Source organism: Rattus rattus, chromosome 1, assembly GCF_011064425.1.
Source record: "Rattus rattus isolate New Zealand chromosome 1, Rrattus_CSIRO_v1, whole genome shotgun sequence".
Lineage (NCBI taxonomy): Eukaryota > Metazoa > Chordata > Mammalia > Rodentia > Muridae > Rattus > Rattus rattus.
The window spans coordinates 13506411-13528515 of NC_046154.1; the positions used below are offsets into that span (position 1 = coordinate 13506411).

At 47.8% G+C, this 22105-nt stretch overlaps 1 protein-coding gene across 1 annotated transcript in view; it reads left to right on the top strand.

Annotated features, from left to right (window-relative positions):
- Positions 1-7948: 7948 nt before the first annotated feature.
- Tnfrsf8 (TNF receptor superfamily member 8) overlaps positions 7949-22105 on the top strand; it is a 44389-nt gene continuing 30232 nt past the window's right edge. Inside the window, exons 1-2 of the mRNA XM_032887593.1 lie at positions 7949-8089; positions 19299-19386. Of these exons, the coding sequence (XP_032743484.1) occupies positions 8027-8089; positions 19299-19386 (151 nt within the window). The 5' untranslated portion in view covers positions 7949-8026. The remainder of the gene's footprint in view (positions 8090-19298; positions 19387-22105) is intronic.

The following is a 22105-nucleotide window of genomic DNA, read 5'->3' on the forward strand; positions in this document are numbered from 1 at the left end:
AACAGCAGTCGGGCTGGGCTTAACTCACAATCTTTTGGCCCCATTCTCCAGCGTTCTTCTGAGAAAACAGCCCATGTGAGGCCTGACACTTGCCAGTGACTTAGCAAGTGGTTTCTCCAGAAATGATTTACATATAACAGACCTTCAGGACCCTGACCAGAAGCAGTGACTAATGGGGCAGGCCAGTAGGTGGAGCCTCAATTCACCAGTCCTTCCTCCAGCTTCTGGAACATTGACCTTCACAAGAGCCAAGGATACCAGTTTCTGGAAAATTCAAAGAAGTAAAATGTGATTTACCTTGGAGTCCCTCAGATACAGGCTGCTTCTTGTGAGACTCAGGCATTCGCCTAGGGGAATACAGATGAATGGTCGGGAGGTGGATTTCCTCAGAGAAGTTCCTGTACAACAGAGGGTCCTGGGAATTCCATGGCAACTAGTGACATGTGCATGACAGTGTGTGTGTGTGTGTGTCTGTGTGTGTGTGTGTGTGTGTGTGTGTGTGTGTGTGTGTGTGTTTACGTTACAGCAACCATCCTAGACAGGGTAAGGTTCACCCTGGAGCCCCAGCTCTGGGTGTGCACTGTAGCTCTGGATAGGCTGGCTAAGTCACTTCACAAAGTATCTATATTCCCAGAGTTGAAAACAATTTTCTCTTTGCAAGCTTACTGTGCATACTTTGTAAGCATATGGGATTTATTTGTTCTATGCATATGTGTGTGTGCATGTGTATGTATTGTGTTACATGTGTCTCGAGTATATGCATGCACATATATATATATATATGCATATACGTGTATGTGTGTGTGTGTGTGTGTCTGTATCATCATGTTCTGCTGAGCATTAAACCCAGGATGTCAAGCCTACTAAACATGTGCTCAGGCTTACATTCCACTCATTTTTCCAAACACCTACATTTGCCAGGCATGGAACAAGATAGGCAAATATCAATGTTCTGGTAGTTTCTTTTCCTCTCAAGAAACCAGCAGACCCAGACCTTGTTTCTTCTAAGTCTCGGAAGGGGCACCACTTCACAGAAGAGGAAAGAAAGGTCCTGTGAGAGGTAATCTTCCTTTTTAAGCTAAGATCATACCACACACTCCTCAGGTCCAGATGCACAGGGTCCCAACACCCCACAGGGTCACGCCCATAGAAACATTTCTGTGGGCATCTCATGATTAAACTGACGATACTGACTGTTGGTTCTGTTTCCTTATTATGCTCAGTGCCTCTGAGTCCATGATTAATAGTGGACCATGCTGGGTTTCCTGAAAGCCTAAATGACTCACTTCCATTCGCAGTGGCTTCAGTGAGCTCAGGATGCCTAACGTCTAACACTTATTTATTATGTGTGTGTGCATATGTGCATGTGCGTGTCATGGTGCATTTGTGACTGGGTTCCTTCTACCATGTGAGTTCTGGGGTCCAACTCAAATTTTCAGGCTCGGCAGCCAGGACCTTTACCTTGAGCCATCTTGCCTGTTCTTCCCACCTCTCTTCAAGGGACGTTAGGATCACTAACTCCCAGCCTTAATTTTAGACACTAGGGTGGTAACACCCAAGAGAGGGAGTGATCTGACCCTTGCCAACCTGGGCCCCACTAAGTCTCCAGACCCTCCCTGGCATCTTTTAAACCTCTGAGACTGAGGCCTAAACTTGGTACCAGAGACCAAAGGAAGCATCCCTTAGGAAACATGTGACCAGCAGGCTGACCTGACCAGAGGAACAGGAAGTGATCACCCACCTGACAACCCTGAGGCTCCAGGAAAGAGCATGAGGCCTCTGGTTCTCTCCTACAGGCCCACAGTGCCCAATGCCCCCTGCAAGTCACACCTTGATGAAGAAGCAAGTATCTTGGATCACATATCCTACAAGAAGGGGAGGTCCAGGCTCTGCTCCAGACCTAAGTGCTGCCACCTAAGGACTCAGACTTGGGAGACGAAAGAGATCAATGCCCTTTCTATTTCTTCCCTCAAATTTCCAAAAGTGTCCTAAACCACGTAAGTATGGTGGTACATATCTGTAATCTTAGCACTCAGGAAGTAGGGGTGGGAGGACCACGAGTAGTAGAAGGTTATCCTTGGCTATATAATGAGTTTGAGGCTACTCTGGGCTATTTGAGACTCTTATTTTTTAAACTTATTATTATTATTATTATTATTATTATTATCATTATCATTATTGTTATTATTGTTGTTGCTGTTGTTATTGTTATTATTAGTGTTGTTGTTGTTTCTGTTTTCAAGACAGGGTTTCTCTGTGTAGCCCCAGCTGTCCTAGAACTCACTCTGTAGACCAAGTTGGCCTCAAACTCAGAGATCCACCTGCTTCAGCCTCGCTAGTGCTGGGACTAAAGGAGTATACCAAATGCCTGGCTTCGAGACTGTCTCAAAAGGAAACACACAGTGACACAGTTAAACGCATGGTGAGCCCATATCCTGTAATAACTGTGAGCTGGCTGCAAAGTGAGTAACAATACATGCTAGACAGAGGAAGAAACAGGAATCTGGATATAGTCCCCTCTACACTGAGGCCTGTGTAACCACAGAATGTTCTGGAACCTGCACTGGAAGACTTCTGAAGCTAGGTCATAGACATGGTGGTTTCTGCCCTGCTTAGTTGCAGTCATTTCCCTGGGAGACGGCCAAAACTCAGTAACTCTGAGGTGCTAGGACCTGCCCACAGCTATGAGTGCAGCTAGGGCATCCATCCTTCAGTCACTCTGTCTGCCCTTTAACCGAAATCCCAAAAGGAAGAGACCTCAAGCCAGAGCCACTACCCCTGCCTCCTTCCCTCCACCCCCACCCACTCTTAGCAAACCCTCCCACATTGCTCTCCAGCACAAAGTGCTAAGCAGTGAATGCTTCCCATGGGTTTAGGCACGTAAAAGAGGAGGCAGTGGTAGCACACACACGATACACCCAGGGAGAAGCGGTGGGCCCACAGCCATGGAAGCCAAGAAAGTCTCCTCCCCATGTGCTCTTAAGAGAGGATAACGAGAGAAAGACAAGGCTTGAACCAAATCTTTGTGCTCCCCTGTGTGGACTCAGGAAAGTTACTTAGCAACTCTGAACCTTCCTTTGGGCACCTATAAAAGAAACAACTGGTCATCCTTGTCTGTAGAACAAGTTCAAGACCATCCTGAGTTACATGAGACCCTGTTTGAAAACAAAACAAACAAACAAACAAAGAAAAAGAAAATACAAACAAACAAAAAGCTCAGGAGAGCAATCCAGAGAGACTAGGGGCACAATTTTTTTTTCCTGAGGGTAAGTTCCCCAAAGGCCTAAGGACCTCTGGCTTGGCCCCATCTCTTCAAGAATCCATCAGCAGCTTCTACACTACCACACTGGAGACCAAGCTGCTAACACGTGGACCTTAGGGGGCACTAAATGGTATCAGGTCTTGGGTTTGATGTAGCCCTATATACGGCACAGCTGTCTGGGACCCAGCTAGGAGAGAGACTGGGCATGATCCCAGGAAGCCACCTAATGGAGAGCCCTGCTTTATTAAGGTTCTCAAGGAAAATCGCTGGTGGGATGCTATAGCTCACATGGTAGGCTGCTTGCCTAGCGCTCATGGAGTAAAAACTGGGTGTGGTGATACATGCATGTAGTTCCAACATTGCCGAGGTCATCCTTAGCTCCATAGTGAATTTAAGGCCATCTTGGGGCATCTGAGACCCTATTTCAAAAGGAAAGGAAAAAGGGAAAAAAGGGAAGGAAGGAAGGAAGGGAAAGGGAAGGAAGGGAAGGGAAGGAAGGGGAAGGGAAAGGAAGGAAGGAAGGAAAGGGGAAGGAAGGAAAGGAAAGGAAGGGGAAAGGAAGGAGAGAAGTTCTGGGTCGCACTGAAGAGAAAGGTGCACAGTCTTTGCTCCAACTTTCAGACGCCTACCTGCCTGCTGCTGCCCTAGGCAGAAGCAATCTCTTTCTGCTGAGGGTATTTTGGGGCCATTTGGGGTTGGGGTTCCCAGGTACTGGGGAAGTCCCTGAATTTCCTGAGCCTAGTCAGGACTGGCATCTTGCTCAGCATCCTTTAAGTAACACGACTCCTGCTCCCTTCGAAAGCGTCCCAACATGCCTATGGCCCTGTCCTTGCTCTGGAGATCTGACCAACACAATGTTTTAAGACTAGTGACTCATACGATTGGATTCCAGCCTCGGGTAAGCCTGGGGACTTGGCTTCTGCAGCAGGCTTAGGCCTCTGCAGTCCCCACACAGGGGCTGCTGCTCTCAAGCTAGGGACTTCCCCTCGTGGTGTTCAAAGCACTTTCACACCTGCTTAGGGGTTCATGAACTGCCTGGGACCTGCTGAAGGCATCAGGGCCTCTGCTCTGAGTCCCAGGAGCAGCTACTTCCCTAGGACGCTAACCTCTCAGATCTAGCCCACTCACTCACTGGCTGAAGGATACAGTCATTGCTTGCCATGGCCACCTGACAAATGTGATCCTCCGTGCCCCTGAGCGCTGTTTCTCCAAGAACCCACAGCGTCCTAGGGAAGAGGAGAAACGCAGCACGTTATGACATGGATAGATCAGCTCTAGAATTAAAACACAAAACAGCGGAAGTGGCCATTTTGGCTGAAAGGTATTTGTGGCAGAGCCGCCCTTAGAATGATGGCCCTGGGGTCTGAGTATAGAGCGTGGTGAGCAGGAACAAAGGTTCAGGGGAATCTAGAAGGCATGTGAGGCAACACGAGCTATGAAGGGCTGTGGAAGAGGCTCTGGATGCTTTTCTCTTGGGGTGATGTAAATGTCTTCCAAAGTAGGATCTCCATGACATTTCTGAAAGGATTTAAGTTGCAGGTCCCCATAAACTCTTAGCATAGAGGAAACAGACAACACCGGCCATAGTCTGTACTACCAAATCAAGAATTCAGGGCTAGCGAGACGGCTCACTGGGTGAAAGCACTTGCAGGAATGCCTGAGTGTACAGAGAGGCAGGGAGCAGTAAAGAAACCACTGAAATGGCCTTTCCATGGTATTGTTAAGGGAACGGGTTGTTTGTTTGTTTGTTTATGAGTAGAAGAAAATATCCAGAGACATCTGAAATTTGAGAGTAGAAGGAAAAAGAAGTAGACTGGATATGACCAGGGTGATCTGTGAAAGGTGAGTGTGGGAGGGGATGGAGAAGAATATGGATGTGGACAAATCCCATAGATTATAAGAAGGATGTTAGCTGGGGGGAGGAGACTATTGTGGACTTTGAAATGCATAACAAGCACTGTGAGGAGGGACTAAGGGAGCCTAGAGATTGGCGTGAGATTTGGAATGCAGCCGTAGGTATATGTCCCTGGAGCCCATGTCCCTCTGCCAGAGATAAGAAATGACTCTTAGTGGAGATGGAACTGTTTCACAAGATCCTGAGGAACGCTGGCTTTTCTCTAACTGCTGGAAATCTGCCGATAGTTCTCATTCTAAGACATATGGACTGTCTGGCACACTTGAGATCTCAGCACTTCTTCAGCAACATGGGAGATCTTGGGCCGGCAAGCCTGGAGTGCACAATACTGCAGCAGAGTCAACAAGACAGACCCTGCCTCACAACAAGGTGGAAAGGGAGAGCCAATCCTGTACAGCTGTCTCTGAACTTCACCTGTTCCCTGTGGCACCTGTGCATGAAGATTCACACTCGTGTGTGTCACATGTACATGTACACACACTAAAATAGTCAGTATTTTAAAAGGATAAGAGTCTCCAGGGGTGAGACCCTTTGCCATAGTGAATCTCTGCTAGGGTCTATGTTGAACAAAGGCCTGAGGACGTGTGGAGCAGAAGTTACCTGTGTTGAGGGAGGATGATAGGGAAATACAAACGTCTATATCCACAGTATTATCATTTTGAGTGGATGTGTAATATTCCATAAAATGGGTGAATCTCAGCTTCCATACTCATTTCCTACTGTGACTCAGAGTATCCCCGATGTTTATAGATACAGTTTAAGGAGACTTTTATGAATTTATAGTCTTTTGTTGTGGTTGTTCATTTCCAAGTTGGACTGCCGATTTTCACTGTTTTGCTGGTGAAATTATGAAGCAATGAGTTGTAAACTTTCTAAAAATTTTGTTCTCTTGCTTTTGCTAACAAGGACTTTCTGACAAGGATGCTTTCTGAGAGAGGTTGTACCACTAGTCAGTACCAGAGAATGAAGTTGTTTTCTCTCGCTTTCCCCATAACTATTATTATAAATTAAAAACCCCACAAATGACTTAAAGGCCCAGAAGGCTAACAAAGATTGCTTTCATTTGCATGCCTTTGGTTACTAGGAAGGTTGGACTTTCACATTGTGTAATTTTTATTTCGTTTAAGCTGGTGCAAGCTATTTGGATGCTACAGTTTTATTCTCTGTGAGTGTTTAGCCTGTACCAGTTCGTTGTGAACAGCTGCCGCATTCTGGGAAGCATGGTCTCCAGGTTCCTCTGCCCCTCCCTGGCCTCTGATCATTCATAGCTGGATTTTGCATCATCAATTGAGGGGAGGGTCTGGAGTGACTCTTCAGAAGAGGCACAGGAAGGGGAGATTTTCCAGGTAGGATATGGCCTATGTTGGGGACAGAAAGTTTGTAGGGACTTTGGAAAATACTGATAGGAACTGGTAGCTGGTGTCCTGTGGGGACCTCTACCAAATGGGTGGGGGCCTAACACTGAAGAGTGAGAGTCAAAAGGTCCTTGCATCATTCTGGGCTTGAGAGAAGCCGCTGTCTCATCTTTAGAGCACATAGACTGCTTGCCTATTTCCCAGTGTTGGTTTCTATGTTTGAAAACAAAACAGAACAAACAAACAAAACAAAACCAGACAAAAGCAGTTGCACCCGCTAGTCAGTGCTCAGCAGTGACCATTGCTGCAGGTGTTCACAGAAGAGAATCAAGAGTTGGGGAGCCCCACGTGGGAACAGAAGCTTGGGGAACAGGATAAGGCAGGCTTCAGATGAGGCTCCAGGGTGCCAGCCACCTTCTCCAGGCAAAACATTTGAAGCAGGGCAGGGATACCTGTGGGTTGATAAATTGTGTGCCCTAATCTTCACATAGTTCTTTCATTGGTCAGTCCACCCCCCTGCCTTGCAGACAATCACTTATACATCTGCTGTATGCATCCATTTTCCCATTAACCCATTATCCGTACATCCCCCTCATCTCATCAGTCCTCCTATCATCTACCCACTCATCCATCCATATATCCACTCCTAATCTCTTCAATCGTCCCCCACCCTCCCATCCACTTAACCGCTCACAGATCCATCCATCTCTCTTCATCCATCCACCCATCCCTTCATTCTGTGATCCTCTCATCCATTTATCATCTGTCCACTTCCACTTCACCACCCGTTTGTTCTCGATCCATCTACCCCACCCTTCCATCCATCCTTCCTGCTTCCTTCCATCCATCCACATCCCAATCCACTTGTTCTCTTTCCACTCAGACATTGATCCATCCACCCCCTTATCCATCCGTGCATTTGTTCTCCATCAACTCATCTCCTTCACCCATCTGTCCACCCGTCCATTTCCTCATCCTTCCACCCATTCATTCCCCACACACGGCTTTATTTTACAGCAAATACTACAATGAAGAAAAGCTCATTTTCTCGGAACTATCCTCACTCTGTCCCTTCCAAAGAATCCTGATGATGTGGGCTTAGAGTTTCACCAGTCCTTGGGGTGGAGAATGGGATTAGAGGCCTGAGGACTCCGTACCTCTCAGACTCCTGAGTCCTGCACCTTTAGAGCTGAGCCGGCTTCCCGGTTCCTCTTCAAATCCGGGGCGGATCATTCAAAACGAAGGGGAGCCCCCTGAGTGCGTGCGTGCGCTGTGGCTAGCCCTGAGTCATCTCTGCATGTGTTGGCCCCTTCTCTCGTAGACTTCACAGGCAAGCAGATCGCTGCATCACAGGTGGTAAGAGAGTTGGGGGAGGGAAGGATTAGAGCTGAGACCCAGGAAGGCGAGGAAGGCGCAGCCACATTAGAAGTGATTTCACCACGGAGAGTCAGGGTGCCGGCAGGTGGCCAGGCGCTGGAGACGCGGGAAGCCAAGATGAGCATCCTACTCAAGGCAGCCGGGTTGCTGTTCCTGGGGATGCTTCAAGCCTTCCCAAAGGTAAGGGAATGACAGAAGCTCCGGACAGTGTGTGGGAGCAGTGGCTAGAGCAAAGGACAGTATAACCTCTCATTTTATTCCCCTACTCAAACTGGAGTGAGGGGACACAGGAGGCAACTGAAATATACAAGTCTCCTCAGGTGGGTGGATGACTGAAAGGTAAAGGTAGAGTGTCTCCCTTCAGAGTTGGGAACAGTTCATTCCTTCATTCACTGTGAGTTGAACCCAGAGCAAGAGAAAGCCGTTCTGTTCCCTTACTGCTGGCCCAGAGCGGGTCCTGGATAGAGAAACCTATGTGTGTCATTTTGACCGGAGGATGATAATTCGGTTGTTTGTGAGTCCATAGGCTGGAAGGGCTCAGGAAAGAGAGGAGGGAGTAGATGAGGGCAAAGGTGAGGTTCTGACCAGCCCGTGGTGTGGGTTGGGTGCCCTGGAGCAAGCACGTGGTGGACTTTTGTCCCTGGAGCAAGTCAGTGCTGCCTCTGGTTCTGTGGTTGGAAGCCCCAGAAATGTGTCTGGGCAATGAGTTAGGAAAACTGAACAGTTCCTAGGGGCCAATGCCACACTAGGCATTAGGATGTGGGAAGGAGAGGGGACTTTGAAAAGCCACTCGGATAAGCTACTCTATGGAACCTAGGGTCTACATGGGGGAGAAAGGCATGACTGAATGCTGGGGGAGGGGAGGTAAGGGACAGCAGCAGGCTTTTGTGGACCTGAGGTGTCTCTGCTACGGTGGTGTGAAGACAAGGGAGGAGAGAGATGGTAGGAAGGTGTGCCTTCCACCTCCGGTAGGCAGTGCAACACCTGCCCTGCAGAGGGCAGAAGTGAGCAGAGGAACCACCCTATCCTACCTCACCCCCATACCCGAAGCCCTCATCTGCGGAAGGTAAGAGTTTGTAACAACAAGGACCCTGGGAGATGAAGGGAAAAGTGAGATGTGAAAATAGGGAGGCTTGGCTTCTTTTTTTCTCCTACATCTAAGCGGAAACATTTTTGATCAGAGCAGGGCAGAGCAGAGTATGTAGGTTACAGGACAACTTTGGGAGTTGATTCTTTCCTTTGACCCTGTATGTTCCAGGAATAGAACTCAGGTCATCAGGTTAGGCAGCTAGCCCCTTTACCCGTAGAACCAAAACTTTTTACAATTAAAGCAGTGTACTTAATACTACCCATATGGGGCAATATGGGTAAACTCCCCAAACGAAAAGGATAAATGCTATGATACAGCTGATTGTTTTTACACCAATATCGTCTAACCTATAACCATTTTCTTGCTTTAATACTCTATTTACAGGGGTCTATAAAAGCATATCTGTATTTGGATCACATTTACAGAAATATATAGGGGGTTTTCTTTTATTTATTTTTTTATTTTAATTAAACTTTTTTGGGACAGGGTTTCTCTGTGTAGCTGTGACTGTCCTGGAACTCAGTGAAGGATGGCCTTGAACTCATAGAAGTCACCTTGCCTCTGCCTCCTGAGTGCTGAGATTAAAGGCATGTACCCCACTGCCTGGCTTTTTTTTTTTGACAAGGTCTCATGTAGCTCAGGCTGGCCTCCAGCTTGCTAGCCAAGGATGACCTTGAACTGCCCCTTCTCTCTCCACTTCCTGATTGCTTAGATAACACGTATGTACTGCCGTTTTCCATGTCTGCAGTATATGAGATTGAGCTCAGGGCCTTGGGTATGCTAGGCAAGCACTAAACCAACTGATCTACACCCTCAGTTTGTCTGTGGTTTTGATTTAAGATAGGGTCTGTGTAACTCAGGCTGGTCTTGAACTCACCCTGTAATTAAGGGTATAGTCATCTTTCTGCTGGTGAGTGCTCCGTATATCACAGGCATGTGCCATCCCACCCAGTTGTGATGTTTTTATTTGGCTTTAGCAGTGTCTACAGTACGCCTTGGAGATCACATCTGCTCGTTCACATCCCTGGTGAGCTAGGGTAGTCTCGGTTAACCTGGAACTCGTTGTGTAGACCAGTCTGGCCTTGAACTGACACATCTGATAGCTTCTGCCTCCCAAATACTGAGAGTAAAGGCGTGTGCCACCACGTGGCCCCAACATTGTTTCGTGTGTGTGTGTGTGTGTGTGTGTGTGTGTGTGTGTGTGTGTGTGTGTTTGCTGTCTGGGGAGTAACAGTGGTTCTTTCCTAGAGAAGAGACAAGAGGATGCTGGTGCTTGATGGATCAGATGTGCATTGGAATGAAATGACCTGCCTTCCAGTGTGCAAGGCAATGTCTTTTTTTCTCACAACAGTGTAAGCCAGTGGCAGCTTCCCACACCCTAACCGACGCTCGATCTTATCAATCTCTATTTTGTGGTGTTGAATGGGCTGTATCCTTCTTACGTTAATTTGCATTTCCCAATGACTGTAGGCTGAACATCAAACCTCAAGTCTGTGGGCCTTTCATGACAGAGCTTGGGGTGTCTGTTGGGGAGGGTGTGCCTGCCCAGCAACTCACACACACATACACACTCACACACACACACACGCACACACACTCAGACACACAAATACACACTCACACACACACATACACACACATACATACACATACATACACACACACACACACACACACCCCTCCCCGCCAAAAAACAAAACAAAAACCCTACTTTAAAAAGCTACTACATGTCCGGAATACAGCACTTGGAAGGCCGAGGCAAGGGCGATGAGAAGTTTAAGGGTATGGCCGGCAAGATAGCTCAGCAGACGAAGGCATTGCCAACAAGTCTGACATCATGATTCACATGATGGAAGATAAAAACTAACTCTTGGGTTGCTCTCTGATCTCCACATGTAGGAGGTGGCTCATGCATGAGAATGCACACATATGTGCACGGGCACATAAAATACATAGAATCTAATTTTTCGAGAAAGTTCCAAGGTAGTCTGAGTATTGAAAGTTCCTGTCTTTAAAAAGATTTTTTTTTCTTTTTGGGTCTGGGACTTCAAATTCTTTTTTCAACTTCTTCTGCTTTTTCCTCAGCCTTTGTCACTTTGTGACAAGCATGTTTTCTGGAAAAGAGACGGGCCTTGTTTTTGTAATATTATCCAAGACTCAGGTGGTGCAAGTCCAGAGACAGAGTTTCCTCCCGTTCCATTCTTTTCTTGCAGGCTCCCTGGGATGGTATAAGGCTGTGCCTTCTGGTAAATTCCATGGGTTCAGAATTCCCCCAGTGTCTTCCCAGCTCCAGTCTGATTTACCTCCTCCGGCTTTGGCTCAACTTTTTGAGGTTCCCATAGGGGAATTCTCATGAATGAGTCTTTGCTGCTCTGCTAATGGGCTCCCATTGGTGAAGCATGCCCAGTCATCTTGCACAGTAGGTATCTGTGGTGGTCCTGGTTTTCAGCAGAAAGCAAGAGAGCTTTCTTGGATTCCTGTGGAAAAGTGACTTTCAGAACCAATTAAATCCTGCCTGGAGGCAGAATTCCATGGGATATCCCAGAAACAGGGAAGGGAACCAATATGGGAATGGGTGTGCAGAAAGAGACTATGGCTTCTTTTAATTGAAGGCTCCCTTCCTCAATTGAGACTCACTGGCAGCAGGGCTCCGAGTCCAAGCAAGGCAGGGCAGCCACATTACTCAGCTCGAGAGCAGTTCTGTTGGGACTAAGACAGCCCTTACTGGAACTTTCTGTGGCTTCCACTCATATCTGACCAGAGTACTTCTTGAGTAGAAGTGATTCATTTCTAGGTCTGCACATACTGGCATCTGATGCATCTCAGGACAGAAGGAAAGTGGGAAATTCTGAGGCTGGGGGTCCTGGTACAGGCAGCTTAGCCCAGATTGGACCTGCGTGGTTTCTGTTGAGCTGTGTCCTGACCTTGCGGGTGGCTTATCTAAGATCAGTCTGCAGTTATCCAAGTAGAATTGTCCAGCTGGACCTTCAGAACAGAGAACACGCCAGCTCTGTCTAAGGGAGGGATCTGTCTAAGGGAAAATAACAGGAGAACCTGGCTCAGGAAGTAGTGACAAGAAGAAGGTGGCAGCTATGGCCAGCCCAGAGTGGGCCAGAGAGGAGCACTGCAAGGAGGAGGCATGGGAGGAGTCCAGTTGTATAAACTGCCGTGGGTTATGGCCCTGCTCTCACTGGGCAATCTAATCAGATGTCACATCTGCCTTAACAGCAGGAACCAGTGATGGTAGCTGTCGAGGCAAGCAGGTTGTGGGGGATTCTAACTGTATCTGGGGATAGGCCCCTGGCTGCATGGTGGGAAAAGCCTGAGAAGGCATAACTAGTGTTTGGGAGGAACATACATGTTCTATTTTACCCAAGTTCAGGCCTCAAATGTGGTATTCAACTATGGATGCTTCAAGAGAGTTCAGCTTCTGATTTAGGTTTCTAGTACCAGAGTCGCCTACAGAATTCCTGCTGCATTCTGGACAGCATCGAGGGGGCATCAACTCTTCTTTGCTCTTAAGTTGCTTACAATAGTCTAAGCCTCTACATATCTTGGGCACCTTTCGTACTATTGATATTTTCCAGCCCAAGGGTAAGATCTTTCTTTCTCTCTTTTACACAGATTTTATTCATCTTTATTTCATGTGCATTGACATTTTTACCTGCACAGATGTCAGTGTGAGGGTGTCAGGATCCCTGAAACTGGCATTTCAAACAGTCGTGAGCTGTGATGTGAGTGCTGAGAGTCAAACCTGGGTTCTCGGGAACTGGTGCTGGTGCTCTTAACTGCTGAGCCATTTCTCCAGCCTCGAGTAGGATCTCTCATTCATCCTGGTGAAGTTTTATTAGTTCCCTCTCCCTGCTGTAATGAACTGTAACAAATTTGGTGGCCGAGGGTAACACAAGTGTGTTCTTTGGTGACTCTGGGGCGGAGCTGAGAGGAGGTCACACAACTGTGCTTCTGTTAAGCTCCAGGGGGTTCCTTGTCCTTCCCGGTTGCTTCCTCCATCCTCAACTTCCCCAGGGCTCTGGCCCAGCTGGCTGAGTGGTCTAAAGACTTTGCAATGGGAATCTTAGACGTGAGCTAAACTTACCAGGTTCTGTGAGAATTACATCGATCTCTTCTAATATCTGACAACTTCTTACCAGGTTCCTCCTCCCCTTCATCCCCTTTTCCTCCTCCCTACCGAACTCCTCTGGCCTTGAACTCCAAATTCTCTTTCTTCCACCTCCCCAGTTCTAGGACCACAGGCATGCGTCACTATCCCAACGATCCCTTTGTTGTTACAGTTATTTATTTGTGCGTGTGTCTGTGTGAACATGCATGCCATGGTGTGCGTGTGGAGGTCAGAGAACAATGTGCAGGAGCTGGTTCTCCCCTTCCACCCTGTGAGTCCTGGGGCTCAAAGTCTCCAAGCTTGGAGGCAAGCAGCTTTAACGACTGAGGACTTCACTATTGCAGAGATCATATGACCCCGAAGTGGGAAATCCCTGGGGTTTGGGAGTATCGGCTCTGTCTCATGTCACAAGTCCTTCCAGCAAAGAGCATAGAGAGGATGTAGGAGATGTTATGTGCGTGAGGATTTGGCCCTCCAGTGCATTGCAGATGAAGACGTGGCCTAGTGGTATGTGCTTGTTGTAACAAAATACATAAGGCCAGGTGCTTCAAAGAGGTTTTGTTTGGGGCTGGCAAGACCGTTCAGCGAGTGAGAGCCTTTATCACACAGATGATGCTCTAGAGTTTGATCGCCTGAACTCATGTAAAGACACCAATGTAGAAGAAGCAGCATGAATCTGTAATTCCAGATGAGAAGGGACAGGTGACTTGTGTAGCAGAAACAATGAAGAGAGACCCTGCTTCAAGAAAGGAAGGTGAAAACAGAGAACCGACACCTGGATGTTGTCTTCTGACCTTCACAAGTGTGGGCTGTGGCATGTGTGTGACACACAGACATACACACACACAGAGCACACAGAAGCACCATCATCATCATCATCGTCGTCAACAACAACAACAACAGTATTTTAAATTTTTTTTTGAAAAGAGGTGTATTTGACTCCTGATTGTGAGACCTGGAGAGTCTAAACGGTGTGGTGCCCGGACCTGTGGTTTCAAAGATCCCTATGTTACGGGGTAGAGAGGTGGTGCTCAGCCATTAGCAGCAACTCTTGCTCTCTCAGAGGACCAGAGTTCGATTCCCAGCACCCACATGGTGGTTCATAACCATTCATAACTCACATTCTAGGGGATCCAATGCCCTCTTCTCACCTCCCTGGGCACCTGTATGTGGTGCACACCCTGCATACAGGCAAAACACTCACACATAAAATAAAATGAACATATTTAAAGAAGAAGAACAAAAAAAAAAAAAAAAAAAGCTTCCAGTGGTAGCCAGACCTAGTAGTCCAGGCTTGCAATTCCAGCTATTCAAGAGACTGTGGCAGGAGAATCATAACTTTAAGACTTGCCTGGAAATTTTAGTGAGAACCTCTAAATAAAAATAGAGGGTAAACAAGGGAAAGGGGTGACTGGGGTATACTTCTGAGGCAGAGTGCTTGTCTAGCGGGCATCAGGGGGTTAGTTTTTCTCAAGTACCACAGAACTCAAAGCCGATAAAACAAAGACCTTTCAGATCCAAAAAGATGGATCTGCTGTTAAAAGGCTTGGATCTGGCTGGAGAGAGGACTCAGTGGTTAAGAACACTGACTGCTCTGCCAGAGGTCCTGGGTTCAAATCCCAGCAACCACATGGTGGCTCACAACCATCTGTAATGAGATCCGATGACCTCTGTTGGTGTGTCTGGAGACAGCTACAGTGTGCTTATATATAATAAATAAATAAATCTTATTAAAAAAAAAAAAAGGCTTGGCTCATAACCAAAATCAAAGACCTTTACTGTGAATGGGATGTGGGGACAGAGTAAGTATGATCTGAGAGAGCAGGAAGTTGAGGAAGCACTGAAGTGGGGAAATAAAACTACACTTTCGACAGAGGCAACAACAAATGGCTTAGTCCCTTTGTGGGACTAGGAACGCTAGGGCCTTATCCCCTAAGCCCCACTTGGGACTCCATCCGTGGGGCTCTGAGTGACAGGCTCCCATTGCTACCCCGGGCATCCAGGAGATAGCGCCCCCTGCTGGCTGCTTGTGGACTTACACAGAATTTTAGAAAAGAGCCCCCAATTATTCCCGTGCCGTGGTTCTGTGTCCAGACATAGTGAGACTCCTTTAAATCCCAGCTTCTCGGAAGGCTGGGGCCTGAGAAACATTTTGTAGTCAGACTTGGCTAAGTAGCATGACCCAGTGTCAAGCAAAGCAAAGCACACAGCCTACAGCCTGCGTTCTCATGTACCAGTTATTCAAATATTATTCATCAGAGTGATCACACAGCAACCCTCTGAAGAAGCAAGAGATGCTGCTAGCCACTGAGCACTCCCTCACGTTCCTTAGCAGCCTATAACTCAAACACTGAGGTTTGTTTGTTTGTTCGTTTAATGGTGCTGAGGCTTAAACCCAGGGCTTTACATAGTCTAGGCAGGCATACTACCAGTGAACTATTGTCTCCCCACCCACAAAGTTATTTTGAGGTAAAACCTTACCTCATCTCCACTTTATCAGCCAGGTACCCAGACTGGACTTGAATTTGCCTAGTCTCTATCTCCTGAGTGCTGGAACTATACGCACTGACATTCTTTTAAGCCTTTTGAGACGGGGTTTCGGGTCGCCTACAATGGCCTTATACTTGACAAACAGTTGAGGGAGACCTTGGCCCCTTAATCCTACAGCCTCTGCCTTCTGAGAGATGGATTACAGGCATGTGCCAGCAGGATTGGCTCTGAACTGCCGTTCTTATTGTTAGTTATGTGAGACAACTGACGTGCATGCTGGCGTTGTAAGCTCTGGCCCTCCCCCATCATAGAGCAGTAGGCACTCCTGAGTGCTAAGTCATCTCTTCACAATCTGTACTGACATTTAAGAACGGGTAAATTGTAGAAAGTCCCTTAATTTGGGCTAATGATTTGATATGAAGTATGGGGTGGTATGTTGTCCTTCTCAGTACACTGGACTTTTTTAAAGATAACCTGTGACTGAGGGGGGTTGGGGGGTATCGTTCAAATTTCCAATTTACACTTGGTTGCTGTGTGAGTTTAGGCAGACAGCTGTGCCTCTCTGGACTTCGGTTTCCTTATCTATAAAGCAGGGGTTGGCTGAAAGCAGGCTGGATTTGGAGGAGTGATACAGGGTACCACATACCCTCACCAGCCCAGGGTGGGACAGCAGGGATGTAAGCAGACAGATGACTCTCAGATGGCCCAGGGCCAGGGCAATGCTCTCTCGGTCTCTTTAGCTATCAGTGAGATGATGGGGCAGGCCAGGAGGGAAAACCCAGGCAAGGACATAAAATTTTCCCATACTCTGAAAGGCCCCACGGGGCTGAGTCCTCACAGCCCCAGCTAGCACTACCTCGGGTTTCTGTACACACAGAGGGAGGGGCCCATCAGGGAACTGCAGCTGGTGCTGCTGGGTTGCTACCTGGAGGGTCCTAGGAGCCCTCCACCCCTCAAATCCCGTGACTTAAGAAGGAGAAGCTGCTTGAAGAGGCCTGCACAAGATGAGAACAGAGACAGCCTGTGCCTCCTGACTGTGCTGTGTGAATGTCTCTGTGTTTTTAGCTGTGCAGTCTGAACCAGGCTTCATACATACTAGGCAAGCACTCTACCACTCAACTATAACCCAGCCCTAAACTGTAGGTTCTATTTATCATTTTAAGTTAGCATGGTGACATGATTTCATACGTGCCGGGAAAAAAAAAAGTATGTAATTAGCACCCACACACCCACCTTCCAGCACCGCGAAGCTTGATGTAGCTCTCTGAAGTTTCCACAAATACAACACCCCACCCCACCCCACCCCACCCCACCCCCACTTGCATCCCAGGCTGGCCTCGAATTCATAGGTAGTCAAGGCTGCTGCGGTAACAGATGTTGGTTGTATTCTTGACACACCTAGGAGGAGGGAAGCTCAGTGGAGGAATCCTCTCCCTTTAGTGTGGCCTGTGGACATGTCGGTGGGGCATTTTCGTGTTGGCTGATTGATTCAGGAAGGCCCACTTCAGAGGTGCTATCTCGGAGCGGGTGGGTCTTGGCTGTATAAAGAAAGCAGCAGCCACTTGTGAGCCTGGGGAAAAGCCAGGAAGCAGTGACTCCTCCACGGTCAATGCTTTAGTTTCTACCCTGACTTTCCCCAGTGATGGGCTTGTCTCATCCTAGGTCCTGTCAAGTTGAAAATTAACGTTAAGTGTGACACAAAGCTCATCTCACAGTGGGGCTTGCAGTTCAAAGAACTCTAGAGATCTGCAGGAGTTCATTCCCAAGAATAAGTGAGGACAGAATTACTCATGAGAGAAATGCAAAGGAACCATCCCACGAGCTATCACTGCACCTCCTCCACAGCTACTCCATCTTTAAGAAGCAGCATTGATAACCAACATACATTGGTAGCCATCATACATCATTTAGTGCCAACAAGAATGCAGGATTGATGGCAGCCTCGCACACTGCAGTGAAATGACCGGTACAGGGGCTTGGAAACAAAAACAAAAACTTGATGGAGAACAAAGCTAGGCATGTGGCTCAGTTGGTAAAATGCTTGCCTATCATGGCTGGAGTCCTGGGTTCCAGTCACAGCTTACAACTGGATGTAGTGGCACATGCCTAGAATCCAGCACTTGGGAGGTAGGGGCAGAGAATCAGGAGTTCAAGGTTATCCTTGACTAATAGTAAGTTTGAGAGCCTGACCTACACGAAAATATGTCTAGAAAAGAAAGGGGTGGGGTCGTGGAAAGAAAGGAAGAAAACTAGATGATGGTCTATCATCTAATTCACTGTATCTGTGTGTGGAAGTAAGTACACAGGCTAGCACATACCTTTAACCCTAGAACTCAGGCGCCGGAACAGGTGAATCTTTGTGAGTTTGAGGCTAGCCTGGTCTACACACAAGTTCTAAGACAGAGATACATATAGAGAGCTTGTCTAAAAAACTAAAATTAAGAATGAAGCAGTAACAGACGGAAACAACTGAAGAGTAAAGCAGACACATATGCTGGCCATATTGCAAAGCCTTGGTGACTATCCAAAAAGGCGAATGATTCTTGAAACTTAATACTGAGTTGAAGAGCCTGATTGTAGGGGTAGGGGAAACAGCTCAGTGGGTGAAAACATGTGCTACACAAGCACGAGAGTCTGGTCCAGATCCCTAGAACACACTTTAAAAGCTGGGTGTGGTCTCCAGTGCCTGTAGCTTTCCAAAGCTGTGGGGGAAGAAACCGGATTGCTGAGGCCAGATACTGACTTAGCTCCAGGCTCAGTGACAGACCATTTCTCAGGGGAATAAAGTGGACAGCGAATGATCAGGACACGTGATGTCCTTGTGCTTCTCTGGCTTACAGGAACATGTCTCCACAGATGCATACCACAGAGAGAGAGATTTTAAGAAGCTGGCTATAGGACGGACGCAAAAAAAGTACAGTGGTATGCAGAAAAGTACAGTGGTATGCAGGCTTACATAGTAAGATACATTGTTTTCTTTTGTTTTTTTTTTTTTTTTTTTTTGAGACAGAGTCTCAAGATGTAGCCCTGGCTGTGGTTGGACTCACAAAGATCTGCCTGTCTCTGCCTTCCAAGTTCTGGGAGTAAAGTGTGTGCCACAATGCCCGACCACCCTCCCCCTTTTTTATTAAAGAAAGACAGCTGCAAAGGGACATAGTGAGCAGTTTGACCTGTGTCTAATTCAAGAGCAGACAGAATTAATTAATAGACTTGTTTTCAGAGGGGGAATCTGAGTATTCTGGGCGTGGGCAAGGTCCTGTCTGTGTGTTGGGATCTGGGCACTTTTCCATGTGGGTGTGCAGGATTTCAGCCCATATAAAACTTTACCAGATGTTTTTATTGCTGCATTTGTCCCAGAGACATGTGGGAGGCTTGTCAGTCGCCTAGAGGGGTACCCGAGTGGGAGCAACTGCTGCTATGGCTGATAGCTTGAAGGTAGCTGAGAGAACTAACTGGCTGGTGGGGGGAGGGGGTAACTAAGCAGAAGTGGGTATGGAGACCCGTAGGTGTTCCATTTGCATCCAAGCTGCCATCAACTCTGTGGAGAGATGTGGAGTTGGGCATTTCTTCTGATCTCTAGGACAGTAGGTCTCAGCCTTGACAATGAGTGGACACCCAAGCTTGGGACTGCAGGGTGGAATTAAGGATGGAAGTCTGGCCTTGTCTCACCAGCTACTCTGACCCTCCAGGATCGACCACTGGACACTACCTGTACCGGAGACCTCAGCTACTACCCCGGGGAAGCTGCCAGGAACTGCTGTTACCAGTGCCCCTCAGGTGAGTAGGATACTGAAGAAGGCAGGAGGTAGATTCCTTGTTTCAGGGTATGATATTCACGAGGGAACCGGAGAGAAGCAGGGGTTGAGGAGGATGGGTAGAAGGTAGCAAATGTGATCACGGCCATGCTTAGCTACAGGTTTCCAAAGGTCATCTCTAATGTCATGGGGTCTGGGGAAGGGCAAAGCTATCTGCTAGGCAAGCTACGTCAGCTGCTGCCAAAAGGATGTGAGACATTTTTTCCCTCTCCCTCTCTCATTTTATGGGTATTTTGACTGGATGTATGTATTGTATTACATGCACGCAAGCTCTTGCATAGATTAGAAGAGGGTGTCAGATCCCCTGGAACTAGAGGTACAGGTGATTGTGAGCTGTCATGTGAGTTCTGGGACTTGAGTCTGGGTCCTCTTTCAAGGGCAACAGTGAACTTGCTGACCTATCTCAACATGGATAGAGCTGGGACTGCAGGCGTATACCACCTCACCCTGACTTTTACAGTCCTTGTCTGCTCCAAGCCAGCAGATGTGTTCGTCCCAGGCTGCTCTGGGCTGCAACTTTCTGGGGAACAGAGCTTGCCTAACCACTGCTGGCTTCCTGGAATGCTCCCCCACCCCCACCCCTAGCACAGCGTGAATTCTAGAAGAATGTCAGGAAACCTTTCTGGAGCAATCTTCAGGTCTGAAGATTAGAAAAAGGGTATGAGCCATTTTGATCCGCTGTGACTATGATCAAAAGTCCCAAGCACACTCAAGGCTTCATTGGTGGCTGGGGTATGAGGTACAACTGCGGTGCCATCTCAGATCCGGGAATAAGATGTCTACTTGGAAGAGACATTAGTTATGACAGTTGAGGGTGGGAGGAAGTCTCTGTCACTGGCTTAGTGTAGCTGCCCCCTGCTTTTAGGATAGCAAGGCGTCAGAGGTAGGTCACCGTGTCTGGAGGGTTTCCTGTGGGTAAGAAGTAGTAGGCTTATGTACCCGATATTAGCGCTTCTCGGGCACAATGTAGGTGCAGGCAGTACCGTACGAGGTCATTGGCCATGTGGCTGGGGCTAGGTAAGATTCTTGGATGGCTGCTCTTAACCGTGCGTTCTCTGATGGAGCAGTCTTTCACAGGCTACCAGATGAAGTATTTGAGAAATGACTTATTAATGTCTATTCCCAAAAACGATTTAAATATATTTCTGTGGGGCTTGAGAGATGACTCAGTGCTTAAGAGCACTTCCTGCTCTCCCAAAAGACCTAGGTTCAGTTCCCAACAACCTCATTAGGCAGCTCACACCACTGAGGGCACCCACACACATCACATGCACTCATGAACACACATACTCATAAATAAATAAAACTATTTGAGCTGGGGGCGGGAGGCAGTAGCACAAGCCTTTAATCCCAGCCAGAGCCAAGCAGATCTCTGCGAGTTCAAAGCCAGCCTGGACTACAGGGTGAGTTCCAGGAAAGCCAGGGCTACACAGAGAAACCCTGTCTTAAAAACAAACAAACAAACACCCAATAACAACAAAATTAAATGTTCCTGTAATGAGTCTTTTATGACAACTTGACAAAATCCCATGTAGTCTAAGCTGCCTTGGAACTTTCTGTGCAGTGGCGGCTGGACTTCAACTCCTGATTCTCTCACTTCTCCCCCTCCCCCAGTTCTGGGATCAATTACACCATACCCAGCTTCTGTTGGGTTCCTTCCCTCCCCCTACTTGTTCCCACAATCCAGCTATTCTCCTGCCCATTCCAGTTTGGGGTCCTGTAGACCATTGATTTCCCCTAGTTAGAAACAGGAGGACCGGGGGTTGGGGATTTAGCTCAGCGGTAGAGCGCTTGCCTAGCAAGCGCAAGGCCCTGGGTTCGGTCCCCAGCTCTGAAAAAAAAAAAAGAAAGAAAGAAACAGGAGGACCCATGCACAAGGTTCTGGCCTGATTAGGTTTCTGTCCAGAGCTCTTCCTGGCTTGCAATCTGACCCGCTCACCTTCCTACTGTGTGTGCTCCCCTTTTTTGTAGAGGCCCACCCATTCCCTGGGTTTAGGGCTTCTAGTGGGCTCCCTTATCCGTAGTGAGCTCCTAAATTCCTGTCTCTCCAAATTGAAGTTAAGGATTTCATTATAAATCGGGGTTGGGGTGTGGGGGTGTGTGAGCAATTCTAGTCCATGGCAGTCTCCTCCCACCTCCCCGTACTCTCATCTATTCCCTCCACCCACCCATCTTTCGTCCGATAGTTCACTCTTGGAAGAGGCCATTTCTTCCAGCTCCTTCTCCCGTTTTCAGGTCTCCAGTCCTTTGGTTCTGCCAATCTCCTTTGACCCCTGGGTGTCCCTTTCTGCTATCTCAATCCTGCTGCAACTCTTGAGACCCTACCTCTAGGAGCCTTCCTTTGTTGCAAGGGACTGGTTCCATACACTTCTATTCTCGGTGTTTTCGCCCTTCTGCCCGCGGAGAGGTCGTGACCACAGTGCTATGACATTGGGTAGCCACAGTTCCAGTCACAGAGAGAAAAACACTTGTGAGCATGAGCCCTAGGTCTTATGCTTTCTCCACCAAACAGCTGGGACTTACAGAGAGGGGCTGGTCCCTCCTCTCACTTCCTCTAAGGCTCAGTGCCGGCAGTGGCTGAGTACCTCAGGCTTTCATGGTGGGCGGGGCATTTTGCTGGAGTTTTATTGACCCTGTGCTTCCGGACAAGCCACAGAGGAAAACCAAAAAAACCCCTTCTT